The following is a 20,685-nucleotide window of genomic DNA, read 5'->3' as shown; positions in this document are numbered from 1 at the left end:
AAGGGTGGTTGATGGAGAGATATCAGAGAATAGTTTATTCAGGAGTAGAGTCCAAAAGATGGCCTGTGACTAGTGGTGTGCCGCAGGGTTCTGTTCTTGGACCATTGCTTTTCAATTTGCTCATTAACGATACAGGAATGGATCTGAGAGGAACTGTTCATATTTTTGCTGATGATGCAAAGTTAGGTAGAGAAATAGTGAGTGCACAGGATGTCAAAATTTTTCATGATGATTTGGATAGTTTGGAGGACTGGGCTAAGGAGAATGGGTGTCAATTTAATGTGGCAAAGTGTAAGGTTATGCATTTTGGGGTGAAAAGATTAGCAGCAGTATATCACATTGGTGGAACCGTACTCCAGGAGATTGACGAGGCCAGGGATTTGGGAGTATTGGTGGATAGGGAGTTGAAGTTTAGGTGGAACATCGCAAAAGTGGCTAAATCAGCTCATCAAATCACTTGGTTGCTGAAAAATACTTTAAGAAGCAGAAACAAACAAGTTATTGTTCCTCTGTATCGAGCCTTGATATGACCCCATCTAGACTAATGTGCCCAGATATGGGCGCCAGGGTTTCTTCTTGATGGGGAGGAGGTGAAAACGATCCAGAGACGAGTGACCAAAATGATAATAGGTCTATGGAATGAACCTTATGAGAACAGGTTGAAGATTTGTGGGTTGCAGAAATTGGTTGATAGGCGGAAAAGGGGTGATATGATTGAGATTCAAATTACTGAAGGGTTTCTATAAGATTAATTCAGAAGATATTTTTGAGTACAGGACTGGTGGTGGGAGGACTAGGGGGGGCCATACATGGAAGCTGGACAAGAGTGTGGTTAGTAAGGGTGTTAGAGCTAGGTTTTTTACTTGGAGAGTGGTGAATGAATGGAATAAGCTGCCAGAGTCTGTTGTGGGTGCCATGACTGTAAATGAGTTCAAAGCGAGGTATGATAGATACTGTGTGAATGTCGAATAGTTGTTCTTGACATGATGTTAGGGCCTTCCTCGATGAGTCTGTCGACTCCTTGGAGTTGCCTGTAATAATAATAATAATAATAATAATAATAATAATATTTGTTTTAAACTAATTTAAGGAGATAATAATGTTTATGCGTGAAACATCTTATTCGAGTCTGCAGATGTTTTTTCTGGGCTTTTCAACCGAGTCTGAATGAACAGGCGCAAAATGATATACAATATTTTTTAATATATATATATATATATATATATATATAAACAAGAATAATTGAAAAAATATCGTTTAGAATAAAGATAATCGAGATGGCAAATTGACACCATTTCATTTTTTGCATATAAAATTGTAACTTTTTGGGAATGAAATATAATAACTTCTACTGGGGAGAAGCGAAGAAAGTCCTTTATAGGACTTCCAGGGTAACAAATGGAAATGCTGTAACCAATGAAGTTTTAACTGAGGCTCGGCTATTGCCGTTACTCAGCCATGACTAGAGCTTTTAGCTCAATAACACCCCATCCACGCAGATTTTCTTCATTCAGATGACGGGATAAAGAGTCAAGGACTCAGTCCATCGCCCAGTTCTTATAAGAACTATAATAAGTTCTCCCCGTGTGGTGGCCTGGATAAGAATAGTACCAATGTAGCTCATGCATGTCGTACGAGGCGACTAAAATGGGTACCCAGGGAAGGTAATGGATGGCAATGCTGTAGCCAATGAAGTTCTAACTGAGGTTCGGCTGCCATGATCAGAGCTTTAATAGTTCAATAACACCTTATCCCTACACTGTCCTCTACAGATAACGGGGAATATGAAAAGCATTCTTGCTTTGCCCCTTTAAGCCAGTCCTTATAAGGATAAGTTCGGAAAGCTATTTAGGAAGAAAACAGATAGCAGAAAGTTCTCGTTTTAGTAGGTTACATTTTCTAGACCTCAGTGTGATGTCTTCATTCATTTCCCTGAAATTTCAAAATAAAAAATAAAATCCGAAGAAACGTGAATTGCTTCGAATATTACTCTTTATTATCTCGGAAAATACGCTAGTGAAAATTATTATTGAATTAATACTACTTTTATGAGTTAAGTTTTTGCTGGTAATCATTAGTTTTAGAAGCAAATCGGAAAGCACTGGAAATATTGTGAGAGCAAATTGGTTCTTTAAAATTAGCGGCCATGACGGAAAAAATTGAAAATAATTTCAATTTTTATGGAGTTCTGATGTATTTTAAATATCGTTTCTCGTTTTGTTTAGAATGGTAGTTTCTCAGAGTGTAGTTTTCTTTTTCTTCATGTAATATTTTAGAAAAAAGTATCGTAATAAGTTTAATTTATCTAAAATATAAAGTAATATATTTTAGCAGCATATATTAAAATTTATAAAAGAAGATTAATGCAATAATAATAATACAATTCCTTAAATTAAGGGGGTAAAAATCCCTTATTATTTTACAGGCAGTATGCGAAACTCTAAGATCGAAAACTACAATCTACGAGGTTCATGGCGAAACTTGCCCTTAATTAAATTAAGAGCATTAAGTTTCATGCCCTTAATTTAATTAACTTCGCCACAAATATAGACGTTTGGCTTTTCATCTTAATTATAATACAATTCCTTGTTGAACAATCTAATAAATTTTAGAGTATAAATCTTAAATTATAATTTAAAAATTAAAATAAAGTACAGTAACATTTGGGATTGCGTTTTGTATGTATGGTGTTCTTAACTTTCAAATTCACACAGTTTTAGGCTAAAATAAAGCAATATTTGCGGCTTTCTGATTTTTTATTGTATTGTTCCTGCGAATATTCTGTGGATTCTCTTTGTTTTGGAAAGTATCTCGCCGGATTCAAATTCCATCTTTTTCAGGATTGTTGCATGCAATTCCAATGTTTCGAAGTTCTATTGAAATTCATGATTTTTATGAGTACTTTAATACTTTAGACTAAGTTGCTTAATCATAGTGCTATTAATTGCTCGGTGTCTAGGTTATGAAGTCAGTTTAGATAAGTGTTTATTTTGTTATACTGACAGAGAATTTTGTCATCAAACACACCTCTTTACGAAATGACTGTTTTAAAGTAGAAAAATGACATTTCACACATCTTAATTCCACTTTATTTCACTTTATTCCACTCTTTTCTGCCCATGCGCATAGAAAACGCAATTTCTCAATGGGATCTTCTAACAACAAAAGCTTTCGACTTATCTACTGTAATACTTTACTGTCATGTCAGTAGATATTCGGCGGCATAAGCGTAGCAACCCCATGGAGGTTCAACTGCGCAACGGATGGTTTAAAGTTTCTGATCAAGCTTCCATGACCATTCACTTAGGCCAGAGGCTTAGCGAAGGATTTGTGTTATATCAAGTGGCTTCTAACTAGTAACGGTTTTGGAACTTTGCCAAGAGGCGAACTGATTATTATAATATGCTGCTTTTCTGTCTAGATATTTAGATAGGAGGGATGGTTACTAAATACCCTATCAAGTGGCCCATAACTCACCTGTTTTAAATAACTTGACATTGGTTTCCGATGTTGTATTCATCTGAATCAGGTGTACCTGGATACAAGCCTGAACATGAACCATAAGCTGGTGTACATGAACGTAAGGCACCTAAATACGAACCTAGATTAAGTGCACCTAAATCTGAATGTTGTGGAAGGGCAAGTTTAAAATAATCAGTTTACTATCTCTTGGCAGAATGCCAAAAAAATAAATCCCAAGAGACGGCAGTCACGTGACAAAATAGTTTTCTTGGATATTCTCGGCTTTAGCTAGGATAAAGCTACGAAGCATACTGCTCGTATCCGTTATGTGTAAACGGACTGCGAAACATCCATAACGATAATGTTTCAGCGAAGCTAGCCGACTTGAATAAGTGCATCTAAACAAACATGCCGATTTAAACGAATACATTTCGTTTCTTACGTTCAGTCCATTGAAAAATGAAAGAATAAAATAAAAAGCACACATAAGAAGCAGACTGGAGTAAAACTGACAAGGTGATGTATCTCGCACTGATAAAGCTGATCCAGGATCGTTCCGCATCTCAGGTTAAGAGCGATTTGTTTTGCCTTAAAATGACTTGAAATGTTTCTTCTCCGTCGATTCGTGAAAGCGTCTAACCCTCGCATGAGCAGTCGGCTAGCATAATGCGAAACACGCTTCATAACGTGACCCAAGTTTTATAGGTTTGGGTTAGAGGTGAAGCGCGTACTTGTCACGAAGATATAGTTAGGAGACAGACCGTTTCGGTAAATTGCCCCTAGTAAGAGGCGGGAATCGTAAAATCGACAGATTAGAGAAACGATATCAAATTGATGGGAAAGAAAGAAGGTGGTAATAGATGTAATAAAAGAGTTTCAAATGAAATATTAAAGAGACATAAAGATCACTGAACCAGTACAATGAAGATGAAGAGAGAATTGAGTTAAGAATGAAGGCGGGAAAATGAGAAAAAAAAGAGAGAAAGAATGTGAAAGGAGAAGAGTTACAAAACTGAAAGCAGGGAGAGAGGCGACGAACAGAAGTATAGAGAGAAAAATCCGATTACACAGAGAGAGAGAGAGAGAGAGAGAGAGAGAGAGATAGGAATAAAAATATGATGAAAAAAAGAGATGCAAAGATGAGTTGGAAGTTCGTAATAAATACTAAAGAGAAAGATGTAAAAAAATAACTCAAGTAAACATAGGAGAGAAGTGCAGAGGAAGAGGAGCCAAGAATAATATGACACGTGTGCGTCACACACACAGACCAAGGTTTCGGTGCTGTCTGGATTGTTGTAAGAACTCTCTGACCCAACTTTCAATAGTTGTGACAAATATATTTTGTTCGCATTTCTAACCTGATAATAATATGTTTATGGTTTCATCTTTAAATTGTAATATGTTTTACAAGTCTTCATATTATTTATCATAGATCCTTCCTGTTCTTTCCCGAGTTAGTCCAAGGTTTATCTTTCGTTTAATGCAACAGTGTCATATGAGAGCTCCTATTCAAATGATATCCTGTGGAACAATGCCAAATAGCTCAGCACAGATAATTTGTGAAGCTTTACGTTTCCGCTATCAGAGTCATATTATACATAGAATTAGATGGAAGGATTTATTTCAACCGATGTCTACTCTTCTATATACACTATAACTATTAGCAGCCAACTCATTTCACACAACGAAGGGTCTGCTTCAGTCCTTTTATTTCAAACCAGCTACACTCTACTCCCAAATGAAAATTGCATTTAATGGCTGTATGCACTGGAAGTGTTATTTCATTATATATTCCCCGAACGCATTTATTGAATGCCACTGGGAAAGTTATATGATATCCATTGCAAATGCAACCGCAAGTAGCAAATTAACTCGGGATAATAATGATGAGAGAGAGAGGGAGAATTTACAAGGCTGGATAGTTGCAAACTGAAGCAATAGTAACTTGATAACAGAAGACACCCAATATAGCCACTCGTTGAAATCACTATTCAGTTACATAATAAGCCAATTAAGTACTTACCTTACACCGGAATGAATTACCATTGTGACGTCACTTGCACCCAACTGACTTACCTTCCAGAGAAACTTGAGCTGAAGATTGCTCCGACTCTTCAGCATTTCTTACAAAGCATTGATACATCCCTTTGTCTTCTCTCTGTAGAGAAAAAATCTGTAATGTCTTAGCACCACTTAATTTAGTCCTGGATGATGCCATAATGGGTTTCAGATCCTTGGTCCATACCACGGAGGTCACTTGATGACCTGTAATGTTGCACTGCAAAGTAATTCCAGCTCCCTCCTTCACCATCAACGCTTGCGGACGAACTGTGGCTTTTAGAGGTTCTGTGTATACAAAGAAAATATAACTAAATGACCGAAGTATTGAATATATACATTTTATCTGATAATCAAAAATTACCTCAGTATAAACCAGATTCTTTTTTTTTTTTTACAATTTGTTTCCTAATCAGGAAAACCGTTACGAAGAGAATGTTTTGACTAGATATTATAATGCTTAATTTTCTTTTTCTCATTCGCATCTAGATAACAAAAGACTCTTGTGATTTGGTGTTACCATGGAAACGCGAAGGAGATATGTAGCACATTTAAAAAATACGAATATTCGTCCTTTCCTGATGTAAATATTAACTTTAAAAAAAAAAGAATCCCAAGATATGTCAAGCGAAATGTTCCGACACTTGCTTCTCTTAGCACGTTTCATTATGATAATGGAATATTTTTTTAGACTTCGAAATCCCGTTTTCTCTTTTGTTTTATTCAGAGAAAGATAACAAAGAAAGTCAGGGATTTTACTCGGGAAATTCAACCAACGAAATTAATGTTAAGTGTAGTCCTACTATAGGAAAACAAAGAAGTTATTTTATGTAAAAAATAATAGGAAAAGCGTATCAGTGATCGCATACAGGATATATTTGGATTTATTTTTCAGAGCATAAGATGATCTTAGCAAAATAATTCCATCGATTTCTTTTCGTAAAATATGAATTTGATCTGAATATTTTGATTTCAATATTCAGACTAAACAAATAGTTTCTTATACCTCATTAAGAAAATAATGAAAATTAGTTAATGGTTCAGATTTCTCGGCAAATATTATTTCCAATAAAACAGCCAAAAATGAAAAGAAACATTTAAGTTAAAAGATGCACTGGATGGTTAAACTTCTAGATGCATTTTGTTTAAAAACTTAAACATTTAGATGCATATTTAAACTAAATCTAGATGATTTTCTTAACTGTACAACACAAACAGGATTTGAGTAGTTTATTTATTTATTTATTTTGAGGTCCGGATAGTCCGATTCTTATTTGTATAAAGAAAGAATTGCATTTATCAGCTACATGAATAAAAAAAATCAACAAATTCTTCTACAAGCTTTTGGTATATTGTTGCATATTTTTCTCTGTTTTAATTACCCAAATACCATAGCGATTGGTTCCTTTCATAATAATCAATACTTTAAAAGGTAAACAAAAATCTCGCAACAAAAAATTCACTTACTGTTAGAAATTATTAACCAAGTTGCATTGAAAATTAATTACTTTTTGCTTTCTCCATCGATTGGTGTATCATCTTAAGTTACGAATAAAATTACTTTCGATAGATGAAATGTCGAGGAAAAGACATTTACTTTTTATTCAAACAAAAACCGCGTTTACTTTAGCTAGAACTTAATTAAAAATGATATATAAAATGTATACTGGTATGTACATTTTACAAGTTATACAATAAAAACACCATTAAGATGGGGTTTTTGTATCCATATATACTGTAGATTGTGTTTAATATGTAAATGATATACACATCTATTGTGGTATCTGAAATTCAGGATTCTTCCGTCTTCTTCAGGATAATTATTACTTAATCAGTAACAATAATTATATGGTAGTTTGATAACATGCACATCAAAGCAAGTGTATGCTATTTAAATCCCCTAATCCTGTGGTCTCCTCTCTTCTGGGAGGGTTGCAGCTGATTACTAGGGAGATTATGAAAGTGGTGGTTTCTCGTTTCCTTCCTTGCCGTAAGTATTTATGACTGTAGCCGTGTGTGTTCACGGGACAGGTTTGCTTGTTTTTGAGGGAGAGAAACTCACCACTTCCGTATGAGACCGGTTAACTCACCTTTAGTCGAAAGAGACCAGATAAAGGCTCCTCACGTCATGGACAGAAATCGAACCTAGGTCTTTCCGACCAAAGGGCTTCGTCTATACCGACTAAGTTATGGAAGCTCCTTAAATACCCTCAAAAAGTAAACGAAGAAAACTATTAAGTTTTAGTTCGATAGTCGGAACATGCATAGATATTCCTGTCTTCAATAAGCTCCTGGTACGAGAGTGGAAATCCAGAAACACTAGATCAACTTTTCCATAAAAGTAAAGATCGACATGAATTGTCAGAAAGCACATACCCGCATCTAGCAGACATGAGATCAGACAAAAGATATCTCATCTCATTGCCTTTGTTATATCGTCAATCCGAGGCGAAAAACCACAATCGTGTAGCCCTGTCATATTGTATGGGAAGGAATATCTTTATATATATGAATATATTATATGAACAGCTGGTGGTTGCAATACTATAGGAAAACAACATTTGGTTCATTCGATAAGTGGTTTTCGGTTGAAATGGACCATTATGTGCAACTTGTCAAAAAGGTTGAGAAAGCGCCCCATGTGTAACCTGGCTTAAGTTTTTTTTTTTTTGATTAAAAGCAAATGTAATGTTTCCATTTATTAGTCTTTTTTTTTTTTAAGTTTCACTTGAAAACATAATTTTCAATTACAGATTAAAAACGATGTTTCTAATAGCTTCAAAGTCTGATTGAAAGTGCTTATAATAACTCACCAAGTTGGACAAAACAGGAACAAATTCCTAACCAGAAAAATTACAAAAGTTCAGGACTGTATCTATCATAACGAAATCCATTTCAATAACTTCTGACAACATTATTCATCGCATTCGTCACCCAAGTAACTTTTTATCACATTTATTTAAAAATCTAAATGTGAATATTTTTTATTCCTTCCTTTCTAAATACTTGGTAATATACCCATTAGATATATTTTATTAATTACTGAAAATAGTTGCATGTAAATTTGCTGAGCTTTATTATTCCTAGTAGAATCTATAATAAAAATGGACAAAATTCAATACTGTATAACGAGATAGTGAGATATTATCATATAATAGACAAGCAGCCAGACGAATTGCTCTGAAATTAATGAATTGAATTACCCTGTGCATATTAAGAATCATCTGTCAGCATTCGTTGGTTCGATATCAACACTAATAAAAAGTATTTAGATACTCCACATCTTTTCGAAATAACATGACGCAATGCTCAAGTACAAAAAATATACCAGTTTGAATTCTCAAAATTCGCCTTCAATAAGTATATTTATTGGCTTTGGAAAATATTTGATTTAAGAAACCATGTTACATCAGCATTATTATTATTTTGTATATGAATTAATGAATGGTGTGGGACGTTATAAATATATATTCCATCCGTTACTTCTTCCTATACACAATGGGGAATTTGTACTCATCATAAAAGTTAAAAAACAACGATTTTCGAATTATATTGTTCACATCACTTTTATAAACTCGATTACAATTACATTAAGTTGTATTAAATCTCCGACAAATTATATGTGAGATTCCTTATCCTTATAAGGACTGGCTTAAAGGGGCGAAGCAAGAATGCTTTTCATCTTCCCCGTTATCTGTAGAGGACTGTGTAGGGTAAGGTGTTATTGAGCTATGAAAGCTCTGATCATGGCAGGAGGGTAACAGCAATAGCCTAGCCTCAGTTAAAACTTCACTGGCTACAGCATTGCCATCCATTACCCTCCAAGGGTATTGGATTGAATGAATCAATCACCGCATCTCACGGTCGATTGATTCTCCTGCTTCCTGGATATGTGAGATTCGTATATCTTTGAATGTTTATTATTACTTTATATATAGATTACGAAATGGTGTGAGAAGCTATAAATATATCTTTAAATATTTATTATTACTTTGTATATAGATTACGGAATGGTGTGGGAAGCTATAAATATAAAAGAGCTCAAAAGGATATATTTAATTTATTTGGTAAACTTTTCTTGATATATAATTTATACGTATAACAGATATACGTAAATGATAATTTATATTTATCAGAAAAGCCTAAGAGAAGATATTAGAAATCTGAATAATTCGAAGTACAATAATACGCATATAAAGCAGAACCGGCACCTCTTTGAATGAACTTATTGAAATTCGGTTCATTTATCTTTCCCCAGCAGCAATACGTTCTCCAAATACCAATAATGCACTGTAATATAAAAGTGCTCCGTAGTATAAAAGTGTCCAAAAGACATATTGGGATGGGATAATTCTAAGCTCATTTCAATAAAAGTGAATGATAATGCTGCCAATATGAGCCGAAACTATCTTAACAGAAATGCATTTCATTAATAGTTTCATTAGAGAGACACACATCCGAGTAATAAATAAACTGGGAATTTACCTAATAAAAGCGGATCTGTTGTATTAAAGTCTTAAAATTTTCAAAACTTACTATTCGAATTCCATCGCTCGACATCGTTTTCCAAGCCTCACTGGCCGTTCAATAGAAGCGATTGGCCATTAACTTCTCCTCTGATACAGTCCTTAATTCTTTGTTCTGAGCAGAGATAATTACCTATAATAGATGTCGCTAGAAAGCAGCCAACCATTATTGTCATGAAACCAGTCATTTCACTCGCGCTCTATCATTGTTACGAACGCGGTAATCGCCAGATTCCAACGTGTCATTATGTATCTCCATGCTCCGAATAAATTAGCTGTCCGGGATTACGATTACTTGTCGTAAGCGACAGGGACTCCGAAGAATCAAACTGATTTCTGATAAGATTGGGAAGATTAAAGAAGATGAATATTCTTGCGCGACTCCGAAGATATTGGCATCTGATGTGAATGGAAGATGAACGGTTTTGATTAAACATACGTAAACTCTTAGAAGTTTTCCTGGATGCGAATATTTAGATAACAAAATTCGGAGGCTTATTTTGGCTTACGATGCTTGGCTAAAATGTCAATCCGGATGGTGAATTAAATTACCAAAGGAGGGGTACTTCTTATGTATACGTTTATTCCTTTTTATTTTCTTTTACTCACATTTAAAACTATACAATAAAACAAATGAAATGTCGGATAAATTAAAATAAAAAACAGTGAGAGGGAAAAAAATTCTTTGGAACTCCTTTCATTCTAATTCGAACGGCATTCCAACTAAAGTGAATGATTGTTGTTTTCTTTGTTATTCAGCCACTTTATATACTACATTGTAATACAGTAAATAACATATCAGAATATTTAGTATTTGTCAAAGAAATAAACCTTTTTTAAAAAATTCGAATTACTATTTGACTGTATTAATATTAATGGCTTAGTATACGAAGAGAAAACCTGGATTTATTTTATAATAATATGAAAACAAATGCTTGAATATATTGAATCTTTAATATTAATACAAATATTTTATAGGTTCTTCTCTAGAATCCAAGTAACGGAAGTATTTCGAAGCATTTTTATTCAATCGCAGACAGTACAACTCCACGAATAGATAGATAAGTACTAGTTTGGATTAGGAGCATAACCTTTCGTGCGGAAATGTTCTCAACTATGGCATTAAAATACTATAGATATGTTGAACGATCTTCAACCTATATGGCTTATACTTCAATCATTTTTATAGCACGTTCTGAAGAGTGGACTGAAGAATGCCCATCTCCAAACTTGTAGGAGTTGCTGGTTATTTAGGACTTCTTGAGAAATTCATGATCGTCTTATAGACAATTTATTTTAGCTTGATTATCCATCATCCTGATACACTTATCAATTTAGTTTTATTGATTATCATATTGATGAATCGAAGTTGTCGTTCTTATGAAAAAGAATTTAAGTTCGTATTCGTATTCAAAATATTGCATACCACAAACACGCTGAATGTTTGGTTTTTTTTTCTTTTTTTTTGTTGAACTGTCGTCAGTTGAGGCCTTCTATCTAGAATGAAGGCATTAAAATAGCATATTAAGTAAGTCCTTTTCTTTAATTATATCTGGAGTGCATGAACAAGTGTTTTAGATTAGGTAATTTATTAAATAATTTCGTGTTTTCATATTTCATTTAAAATTGTGGTTTTTTTGGTGAAAATCATGTACTATAATGCCTTCACTGAAATCCAAATTCGCTCTGGGGTAGGGTAGCTTCCAGACGTGTATATGTTGTTAAGTTCTCCTGTTATTCCTTCAATATTCTAACTATATTGCAGATATGTTATGCTACTAAAATCTACGAAAACATTGAACTCAAAAATCCGAACTTTGCAACCAAAGATCGGCAAGTCGAACTCATACAGACAGAGGGATGGTATAAAGTTCTTTGTCCCACCTAAAAAAAAGACAAAAAATTCAATCAAACCAGTTGGAGAATACATGCGTTTTAATACCTCATCTTCTTAGTAATCGGCCATGATTACAACCCATCACGCGTGATAATGTTAATATCTCTGACACACCCATTCTTTGGATTCCTTGTGTTAAGTTTCAATCATTCCTTCCATGTCACAGTTACTTTGTACTTGAACATGCTGAAAAATTATGCCATCCTTCGGACACCAAAAGGATACTTGTTCTCGTATGATGGAGTGCTACCATGCTATGATCAGCTAGTGAAAATCATCATAAATAAACACTTTCCAGACAGATGGATTAGTAGAGGTGTGCTGATGCAAGACCTCCTTTTTTCACTCGATTTTTATTTTCTCCCTCTACATTTATTTTTGAGAACTAGGTGGGTGACATTGCTTTTTTCGATGCCTTTACACTGGCATGCTGAAAAACCCCTAGCGAAAGATCAGGAATTGATATTTGCTGGGCTACATATGGTCGTATGCAATTTAACTGTGCAACACTACGATTTAGTGAGTTTAGCCATAGCCTCGAGGAAATAAAATACACAGCTCTATTGACTGCAGAATCTATTGAGTCAGTCAGTCAGTTAGCCAATATGGCTTCAATGTTTTCAAAGTATTGAACAACATTTGATACTATTGGAACTTATTTATAGCCTGATACCTATCAAAACTTGGAATTAAGATTGTAAGACAAAACGTTTCTTTCTTTTGTTTAAGATGAAACGTTAATTTTGCACAATAATAAGCTTTAGAATTATGTCGATTTGGTGAAATCTTCATAATTACTCAGTAGGGTTGTTCAATTTAAACAGAAAGTGATTTTGGTAGACACTTTTCGCTATTGCTACGAAGTGTTACACTTCATCAAATTTCGTCAACCCAGAGAGTGTAACTTATAGACATAATTGTGCCAAACAAGATCAATAAAATACTTTAAAAATGGAATTTATTGATAAAACAACATTTTTGGTTCAAAGAAAATAAAAAGAAATGTTTCCATAAACTTTCTCGAAAAGAACCCAACAATTGAAGGTTGAATCGAAATTTATATGAATCTAAGATCATTACTTCTTTGAAATTACGTACAAAATTCATCTTAAAGTACACACATCGTGTTACTGAATTAATCGCTGACAATCGAAGGATTTATGGATCATTGTACCTGACAAAAGCGGGATTCTAAGTATAAATGTGCTACGAAGCGACATTAGCATCCTAGTGATGTTGACATTCCTATGAGATCACAGCATACGATCAAGGCTTAATCGGTTAACTGTCCTATTACACCTCTCTCTCTATAGAACCATTGGTAAGGATTTAGCTATCGTGTGCTGTTGAGTACGTGAAAGACATTCATTGCATTGTTGCAATAGTTCAACAATGTCAGATGAAGTTATTGTTTGTTGTTATTTGCAATACATGGTTGAGAACGTGATCCAAGCCTTTAACAAAGTGAACACCATCATTGTTGTATATTTATTCGTTCATTATGATTTTTTATTGTAATTTACACAGATCATTATCTTTTATTATTATGACTTCACAAGTTCACTGACTGTGGAATAACATATTAATTTGCTGGTCTTAGAGGTGGTTGCGATTAACGTAAGTCTGAAATTTATTTACGTAGTTTCACTTTTGATATATAGAAGATAATAACGTGGTATTTAGAATGCTTGAATTATAGCTTGTTTTTGAGACATTAATAGCTTAATATTATCCACCATAATTTATCGATGTATTTTTATATCCCAAGGTCATTTTATGTCAACTTGAGGAGCTGTTGTATAATTTATGCAGCACATGGAATGGCTCCATTTTTTTTTTATCTCTAGAAACTCATAAAAGTGTATTAAAATGCAGTTAGGCCATATAGGTTCTAATAGTTCTAATAAGAACTGGGCGATGGACTGAGTCCTTGACTCTTTATCCCGTCATCTGAATGAAGAAAATCTGTATGGATGGGTGTTATTGAGCTAAAAGTTCTAGTCATGGCTAGGTAACGGCAATAGCCGAGCCTCAGTTAAAGCTTCATTGGCTACAGCATTGCTTTCCGCTACCCTGGAAGTCCTAAAAAGGACTCACGGCCATATAGGCAGAGATAATAATTCGATATATTTCCACCGCATTTGCGCATCTTTGTGGCATCTACAGAGTTTGCTTAGCGAACTTAAAAAATAAAATAGTTATAAAGATTGTAAAGGCGTCGAAAATTTGCAGTAACGATATTCCTCAGTTATTCTATATATTTCTTTATTTTAATTTATTATTACTTATTTATTTTATTATTTTTTGAAGACCGAATATTTTCCCACCTGCTAAGTAACATTAACTTCATAAAGTAAGATATAAAGCCTTGGTTCTGTACTCAAAACCAAAATTTTTGACAAGACGGCAAGCCATTACTAAGATGAAGCGTGCATGGAATAATAATAAATTATGATTGTCAAGTGTCTGGTTTTTTTATGCATAGATTTTTTGAATAAAGTATATCAAAAGTGGTAAGAAGAGAAGATACAAGTTACGTAATACCTCGTAAATCACGAGTAGCTAAAATTTAACGACATTAATAGTTAGTTAATAACACATTTTATATTGAAGGTAATAATGTTTTAATAACAAAGCTTACATTTCAAGAGCAGTCTACAGTAACTTAATTAAACTAATCCTAAAACTGATCCTAAACTAGGTCCAATCAAAAGGCATGAGTGGATGACTGCCTCTACACAGCAGTCGCGACAATGATGTAATAGTTGCACTTCTGTTGCGATGACCTAGGTTCGAATTCTATCTAGGACGCGAAGATTCTTTATACGTGTTTTTCTACTTGCGGGTAGGGTCTAGTTCTGGTCATTTGTTTAGAGATGACAATTGTACCAAAATAAAGTCCCAGGCTGCTTTGTGGGGGGGGGGAAGATTTATGGGATAGTGGTGGCGTCATTGTGGTTGTTAAAGATGGGTATATTGGCGATGTGTTTTAATGACCACATGTGAGACAAGGGAAATGTCTGATGTACTACCCGATATTTACCGTGCGTGATAGTTTCGGAGCAGATAGTTAGCACCGAAATGCTTTGGACGTGTTCCGTTTTGACACGTGTCCTTTGAGAGGTAGCCTGAAATGTAATTTCAATGTTGGTATTTGTTTATTTAATATTTTATTTTGATTTTCTGTTTGTTTTTTTTTTGTAGGAGGGGATGGAAATGTAGTCCGAGAAACGTCGCCTATTTACTACAGTTTGAAAAAGTAGCCAGAAAGAGTTCCATAGGTTACCTCAAGAGCTTAGTTTCTAGATTATTTAACTCCCAAGCCCACCCACGCTACTCTATGTAAGATTACTTTACGACCTTACATAGGTGGGATGAAAATATACAGTTGAGGGTGATTTGGATCATTTCTTCTTTTTTTTTCTCGATAAATTGGTTCTCATCAATTTAAGAAATTGATGAGTACCAACTTATCTAAACTAAGTTCGACTACCTGGATGTATTAGCACTCTGGCAACCTTCAAGTAACTTCATTTTACGGACCGATGACGACGAATCATTTCCTTAAATTAGAATTTAGGGTTTAAACCAGTCTTAGAACGTACTGGATATCTTCCATTGATCTTTCTAAGAGTACTGTAAATATGGGTTAACTTTTGGAATATTGCGATTATTATTTGGCTGCCATTTCGTCTCCATGTGAATTGTATTGCTACGTTTTTCCTCCCATTGTCTAACAAGATTAAAATGTCATATGGAATAATGTACATAATTCGCATTGTTTATTTATTTGAGTAGATTATTAATTTTAGCCTTCTGATATGAACCACTTGTTGATTGCGTCACTGAAACAATTATTCTAGATTAGAAATCCTTTATTTTCCCCTATTTCGTTTTCAGTTTGGTCACTTATCTAAAATATAGCCCCGTCAATATGCCCGAGGCTTAGATAAACGACAGATCAAATAACCAGACCTGTATAGTTAAGAATCACAACATACACACGGCATTAGTTGAAACGTTACGTTTAACTTCTTTTTGATGTGATTAACACATTGTCATCTGCAAAATGTGTATGAACTTGTACTAAACTTAAAACCGATCCTAATATCTGGAAATAAGAACTCGGCTTACTGTTTATTTTTGGTTGTACGTATCTTCTAGAGAATTTTTTTTTTTTCAAATAACGGCTGTTGATTAGAAATAGCATCGGTAACAGTATCTATATAGTCAACCATCTCCATTCTCGGTTCAACTCGAAGTTCACAAAACAAAATTTTAAGTATTCTCTTTTTTTTTTTTTTTTTGACTGTTCCTTCCACTTCCCACCCGCATCACAAGTGATGTTAAAGGAACAATCTCTCGTGTAAGAGATTTCCATAAAAAATTAAACTGCAACAGGAGGCTGAGAGAACCTTTGTTCCCATGAATCAATCATCAATCTCCTCCTTTTTCAGTACGAAAAAATCGCAATTAAGAATTACGATTTCTTAGAATTTCAAGAAAGTACTTGCATTCTTATTTTTCCTCTTTTTTTTTCCCTCTAGGATAAAAGCATGCAGTACCAGTGAGTCGAGAATGTCTTTTCTTTAACATACGTGTATTTCATTCGTGGTGTGATTTTAAATCGCATGATCAGCGTTTTCTGTGCTGCTTTTTCATTATTCGTTGAGTGGAATTTGCCTCGCTAATCTGGAAGTGGCAGATTAGATTTTCTTAGTAAACCAACACACATAACTCAATTTCATTTTTATATGGAATCTGTTTCAGTGAATAGATAATGTCAGGAGAAGAAAAAAAAGATTACTTCGTTAAACAGGAACAAGAAACTGGAGCTAATTTAAAAACTTGAAGTGTTCAGAAGCGAAATTAAACTTTCTAAGACTGAGGTAGTGTGCTAGTAAAGTGTACACGTTGAAGAAGTTAATATGAAAGCTTAAGGAATGGATTGAACATGATTCATGTTTTTTCATTTTATCCTTTTTTCTTAAAACTTAAATCATATAAAAGTAAGTTAAATCTAAAACTATTTTAAAAAAGCAAAATATAGCGTAGTTAGTTAAACTGTGTCCGTAGGGCAATAATGTTAAGGTCCCTTCGGTAGGAACGAACTAGTTTCAAATTCGGTTAGAGTGTGAGAAAGATTTATAAAAGCTTTTCACCCGAAGGTGAGTTAGCCAGTGTAATATGGAGTTAAAGGAGTTTTATTTCCGGGAACTCCAGTTTTTAATCCCACAGAAAATGAAGAATGGCCGTGAAATATATGAAATTAGTAAGCATAAGCCATTAACTTCATTTTGCTTCTGACGTAATTCTAACTGACCTAGGCTTCGAAGAGAAGCCAGTTTTTTAATAAATTATAATTTGATTCAGTTTAAAATATTTATATTTATATTATATACTAAAATTATTTATTTTAAAATAGCATTAATATTTATAAAAATAGACATATTCTCTTTAAAAAATTTATATTTTTAAGCTTTCAATTATTTACACCTAATAGTATCCTAAATAAGATTACATTACATAAAATATAAATTAGAATATGAAAAACGGGACCAAACTAGTCCACTGAGATGTGGTGATCAATACCCTTGGAGGGCAATTGATGGCAACGCTGTAGCCATCCAAAGAAGCTCTCTCTCTCTCTCTCTCTCTCTCTCTCTCTCTCTCTCTCTCTCTCTCTCTCTCTCTCTCTCTATATATATATATATATATATATATATATATATATATATATATATATATATATATATATATATATATCTTATATTATAAGTTAGAAAATTGGGTATATATCTTATACCCAATTTTAAATGTCACTTGCTATTTCACTTAAAATGTCGAAAAAATTGTGGTAAATAATTTTTATGGAAAGCACTTGATATCCTTTTTTTTTCCAGATCTTAAGAAAAGTAATTCAGAAATCAAATCAAAAACTGAAGTGCTCGATTTCTTAATGCAGCTTTTGTTTACCTACTGCTCAATTAATGAATAGTACGATTTCTGATCACATTGTGGAACGGATTCAGTTTATTTATGTTTCATTTTTAAAACCAAATAGGTGGGATTAAATCATTTCGAAATATTCCTATTTTGCTTAAGAATTAGAATATTATACGGTAATTCACTTATATATGACGAAGAATTCAACATCGCCATGAAGTATTTTGATTACAATGAAGAAAACGCCGTAGACTGAATTTTATTAGCTAAAATATTTCAAATTATGGTGTAGAAGATCAAAATTGATTTGAGACTGTTAATAGCGTTGTAAATAACATTATTCAACGAGAAAGCGAAAAGATTATTGCACATAATACAACCTCAATGTGTTGATGTCGCACCCCATAACAGTACTTATTTTCAAACATCGTTCACAACCCATTGGTTGCAAACTATCGGCATGAGAGCAGTGTTCACAGTCTGGCAGCTAGTAAATGGAAATGTTAGATGATCAACTAGACTGCTTAATATTGCATTCCATTCAGAAATGAATTTAGATCAACGGTACAGTTTGTAGAGACTGATTTATAATTTGTGTAGAAAGAAATGACCAAATCGGTGTTTTTCTTGGTCTGTATTATCTTGTCTTAAGAGTTTAAATATTACATTAGTAAAATAACATCTATAGAACCTGAAGAGGATTGAGATTTGGAATAATAATTATTTTATTATAATTTTTCAAGAATCTTTGGTAATTCAGTCGTTAACGATGATACATTTTGGTTGGAAAGATCCAAGATCGACTTCCGTTTAGGATGCCAAGAACCTTCATAATAGTTCTCATATGGAGATGGCACAGTTTTTTTTTCTTCCCAGAAATTAGGTTGGTCATTCATAAGATAGAAAAACTCGATAAAGTACATGCAATGCATACTTACACCAGCATACACTTTTCTGATAGAATTAATCTGTCTTAGTATTAATTAAGTTTCCACGAAGCCCAATTACTTGGCCATGTCAGGCCATTGATCTTGATCCTAACAATTTAAGGAAGATCAAGGTATCGTATCATCAGGATAGCAAGTTCCATAATATGGATTAATGTGGAGTTGAGATCTCACAACTGAGAAGGACGTTGAAATATTCTTTGAAGCGGATTGAACTACTTTTAATCGTTTTGAAAAGTATCTCATTCCACAGAAAGAAATGCTTTATTCTGTTCAGAGATCAGAGATTAATACGATTATATGGCCTCTGTAATTTTATTAATCAAGTAGAATTATTTGGTTACAAAGAACTGATCTCTATAATCAAGTGTCCGTACTCAAAATGATGAGTTATCTGGTCTCATAGAAGTACCAAAGTATTTCCTCCCCAAAATCACGAATTTCATCGTCCTGTCATTAGTGGTACATTGATTAATCCCTGAAATTATATTTCCTTCTTCATCATTCGCTTATATATACACGGGGGGGTGGAGATTGGCAAGAATCTACTTAACTCTCTAGTCAGTTACATATTGGTATAGGTTCCTTTGTATTTACACACATAACAGCCATTCTACACAAACTTGTATCTGTTCCAGTTAGTATTAAGTTCAAAAGATAGTACAAGCATTCTTTAGGGAATAATTGACGAAATATCTCATTTGTAGAACAATAGGAGAACAGGCCGGATATGTCTGCTACATATTTGTGTAGAGAAACACTCCACCAACAGCTCTCGTAGGATGCTGATCTCCTGTCGTCGTAGTCTCTTTTCTTGCTAGAAGTAGCCGCGACAAGGTAAGTAAACAGTCTTCAGACTGTTTACGAAGTTTGTGATAAGTAAACAGTCTGCAGACATGGAGGGATGCAGCGTCACGAAAGAGTATTGTAGCCACGTGCTGGTTGACCTGTATGAGAGCAACCCTAGTATAATTAATATGTTTCCAGGAATTGGTACGTTCTAGGAAAAAAAGACTCCACAGATGAGACCAACTCTTCTTGGAGTGTAATGTTCCCTGTACACATCATATGTGCATAGTTCACATGGAAATATGACGTCAGTAGTTTATTATCAGTGTTTTTATTTATTTTTTATTTATTTTTAATAAACAAATGTTTTCGCCATGACATCAGTTTTTTTTTTCATTTTTATTTATATTTTTTTAACTTACTCATCTGACAAACACGTACGGGCGTGATCCATAATGGAAATACAATTTAAGAGTCGCTAAGATAAGAACTTTGTCTTCCAATTATTAAAATCCTTCGAAAATTAAATACGAGACGTGATATAAAAAAAGAAACAGAAGGTCTTTTTACCTACACAACCAACATTTACTAAAATAAAATTTAGAATATCATTGAGACAAATTTAATTTTAAAAATTCTTTCCGACGCTTTCTTTTCTTACAGTAATCTAATAAAAAATATCTTAAGAACAGTCTGTAAAATTTCCTTGGAGACGTTCAAGAGAAGAAGAAGAAAAAAAAAAACACGTTTACCTGAAACCAACACTTGGAACTGGACTCTGTCTTCTCCCAGGCTATTATTGGCTACACACGCATAAGTGCCGCTGTCTTGGCTTGTGCTTTTCTCTATCACAAGCGCCCTGCCCACGAGTTGATAACGCTGGCCAAACAGCAACGGCAGTAATCGACCTCCTTCTTTTTTGTACCACCTGTAGCTAGGCACAGGATTTCCCTGTGCGACGCATAGCATTTCCGCAGAATCGCCGACGGAGTATTTGATCTCCCGTCTTCCGCTCACTATCCTGGGAGGCGAAGTGGATGTTGGCTCTGGAAATGGAACA

General features: G+C 34.0%; 1 protein-coding gene across 1 annotated transcript in view; it reads right to left on the bottom strand.

The window, feature by feature from the left end:
• LOC150094687 (cell adhesion molecule Dscam1-like) overlaps positions 1–20,685 on the bottom strand; it is a 380,080-nt gene that overhangs the window by 200,604 nt on the left and 158,791 nt on the right. Inside the window, exons 5-6 of the mRNA XM_090411630.1 lie at positions 20,378–20,671; positions 5,539–5,808 (exon numbers count right to left, since the gene is read on the bottom strand). Of these exons, the coding sequence (XP_090267756.1) occupies positions 5,539–5,808; positions 20,378–20,671 (564 nt within the window). The remainder of the gene's footprint in view (positions 1–5,538; positions 5,809–20,377; positions 20,672–20,685) is intronic.

The sequence above is a fragment of the Typopeltis vanoorti genome, chromosome 21, assembly GCF_054136105.1.
Source record: "Typopeltis vanoorti isolate ZY-2024b chromosome 21, IOZ_Tvanoo_1.0, whole genome shotgun sequence".
Classification (NCBI taxonomy): Eukaryota; Metazoa; Arthropoda; class Arachnida; order Uropygi; family Thelyphonidae; genus Typopeltis; species Typopeltis vanoorti.
Note: the sequence above shows the minus strand (reverse complement) of the source record. Positions and strands in the feature narration are given on the sequence as shown.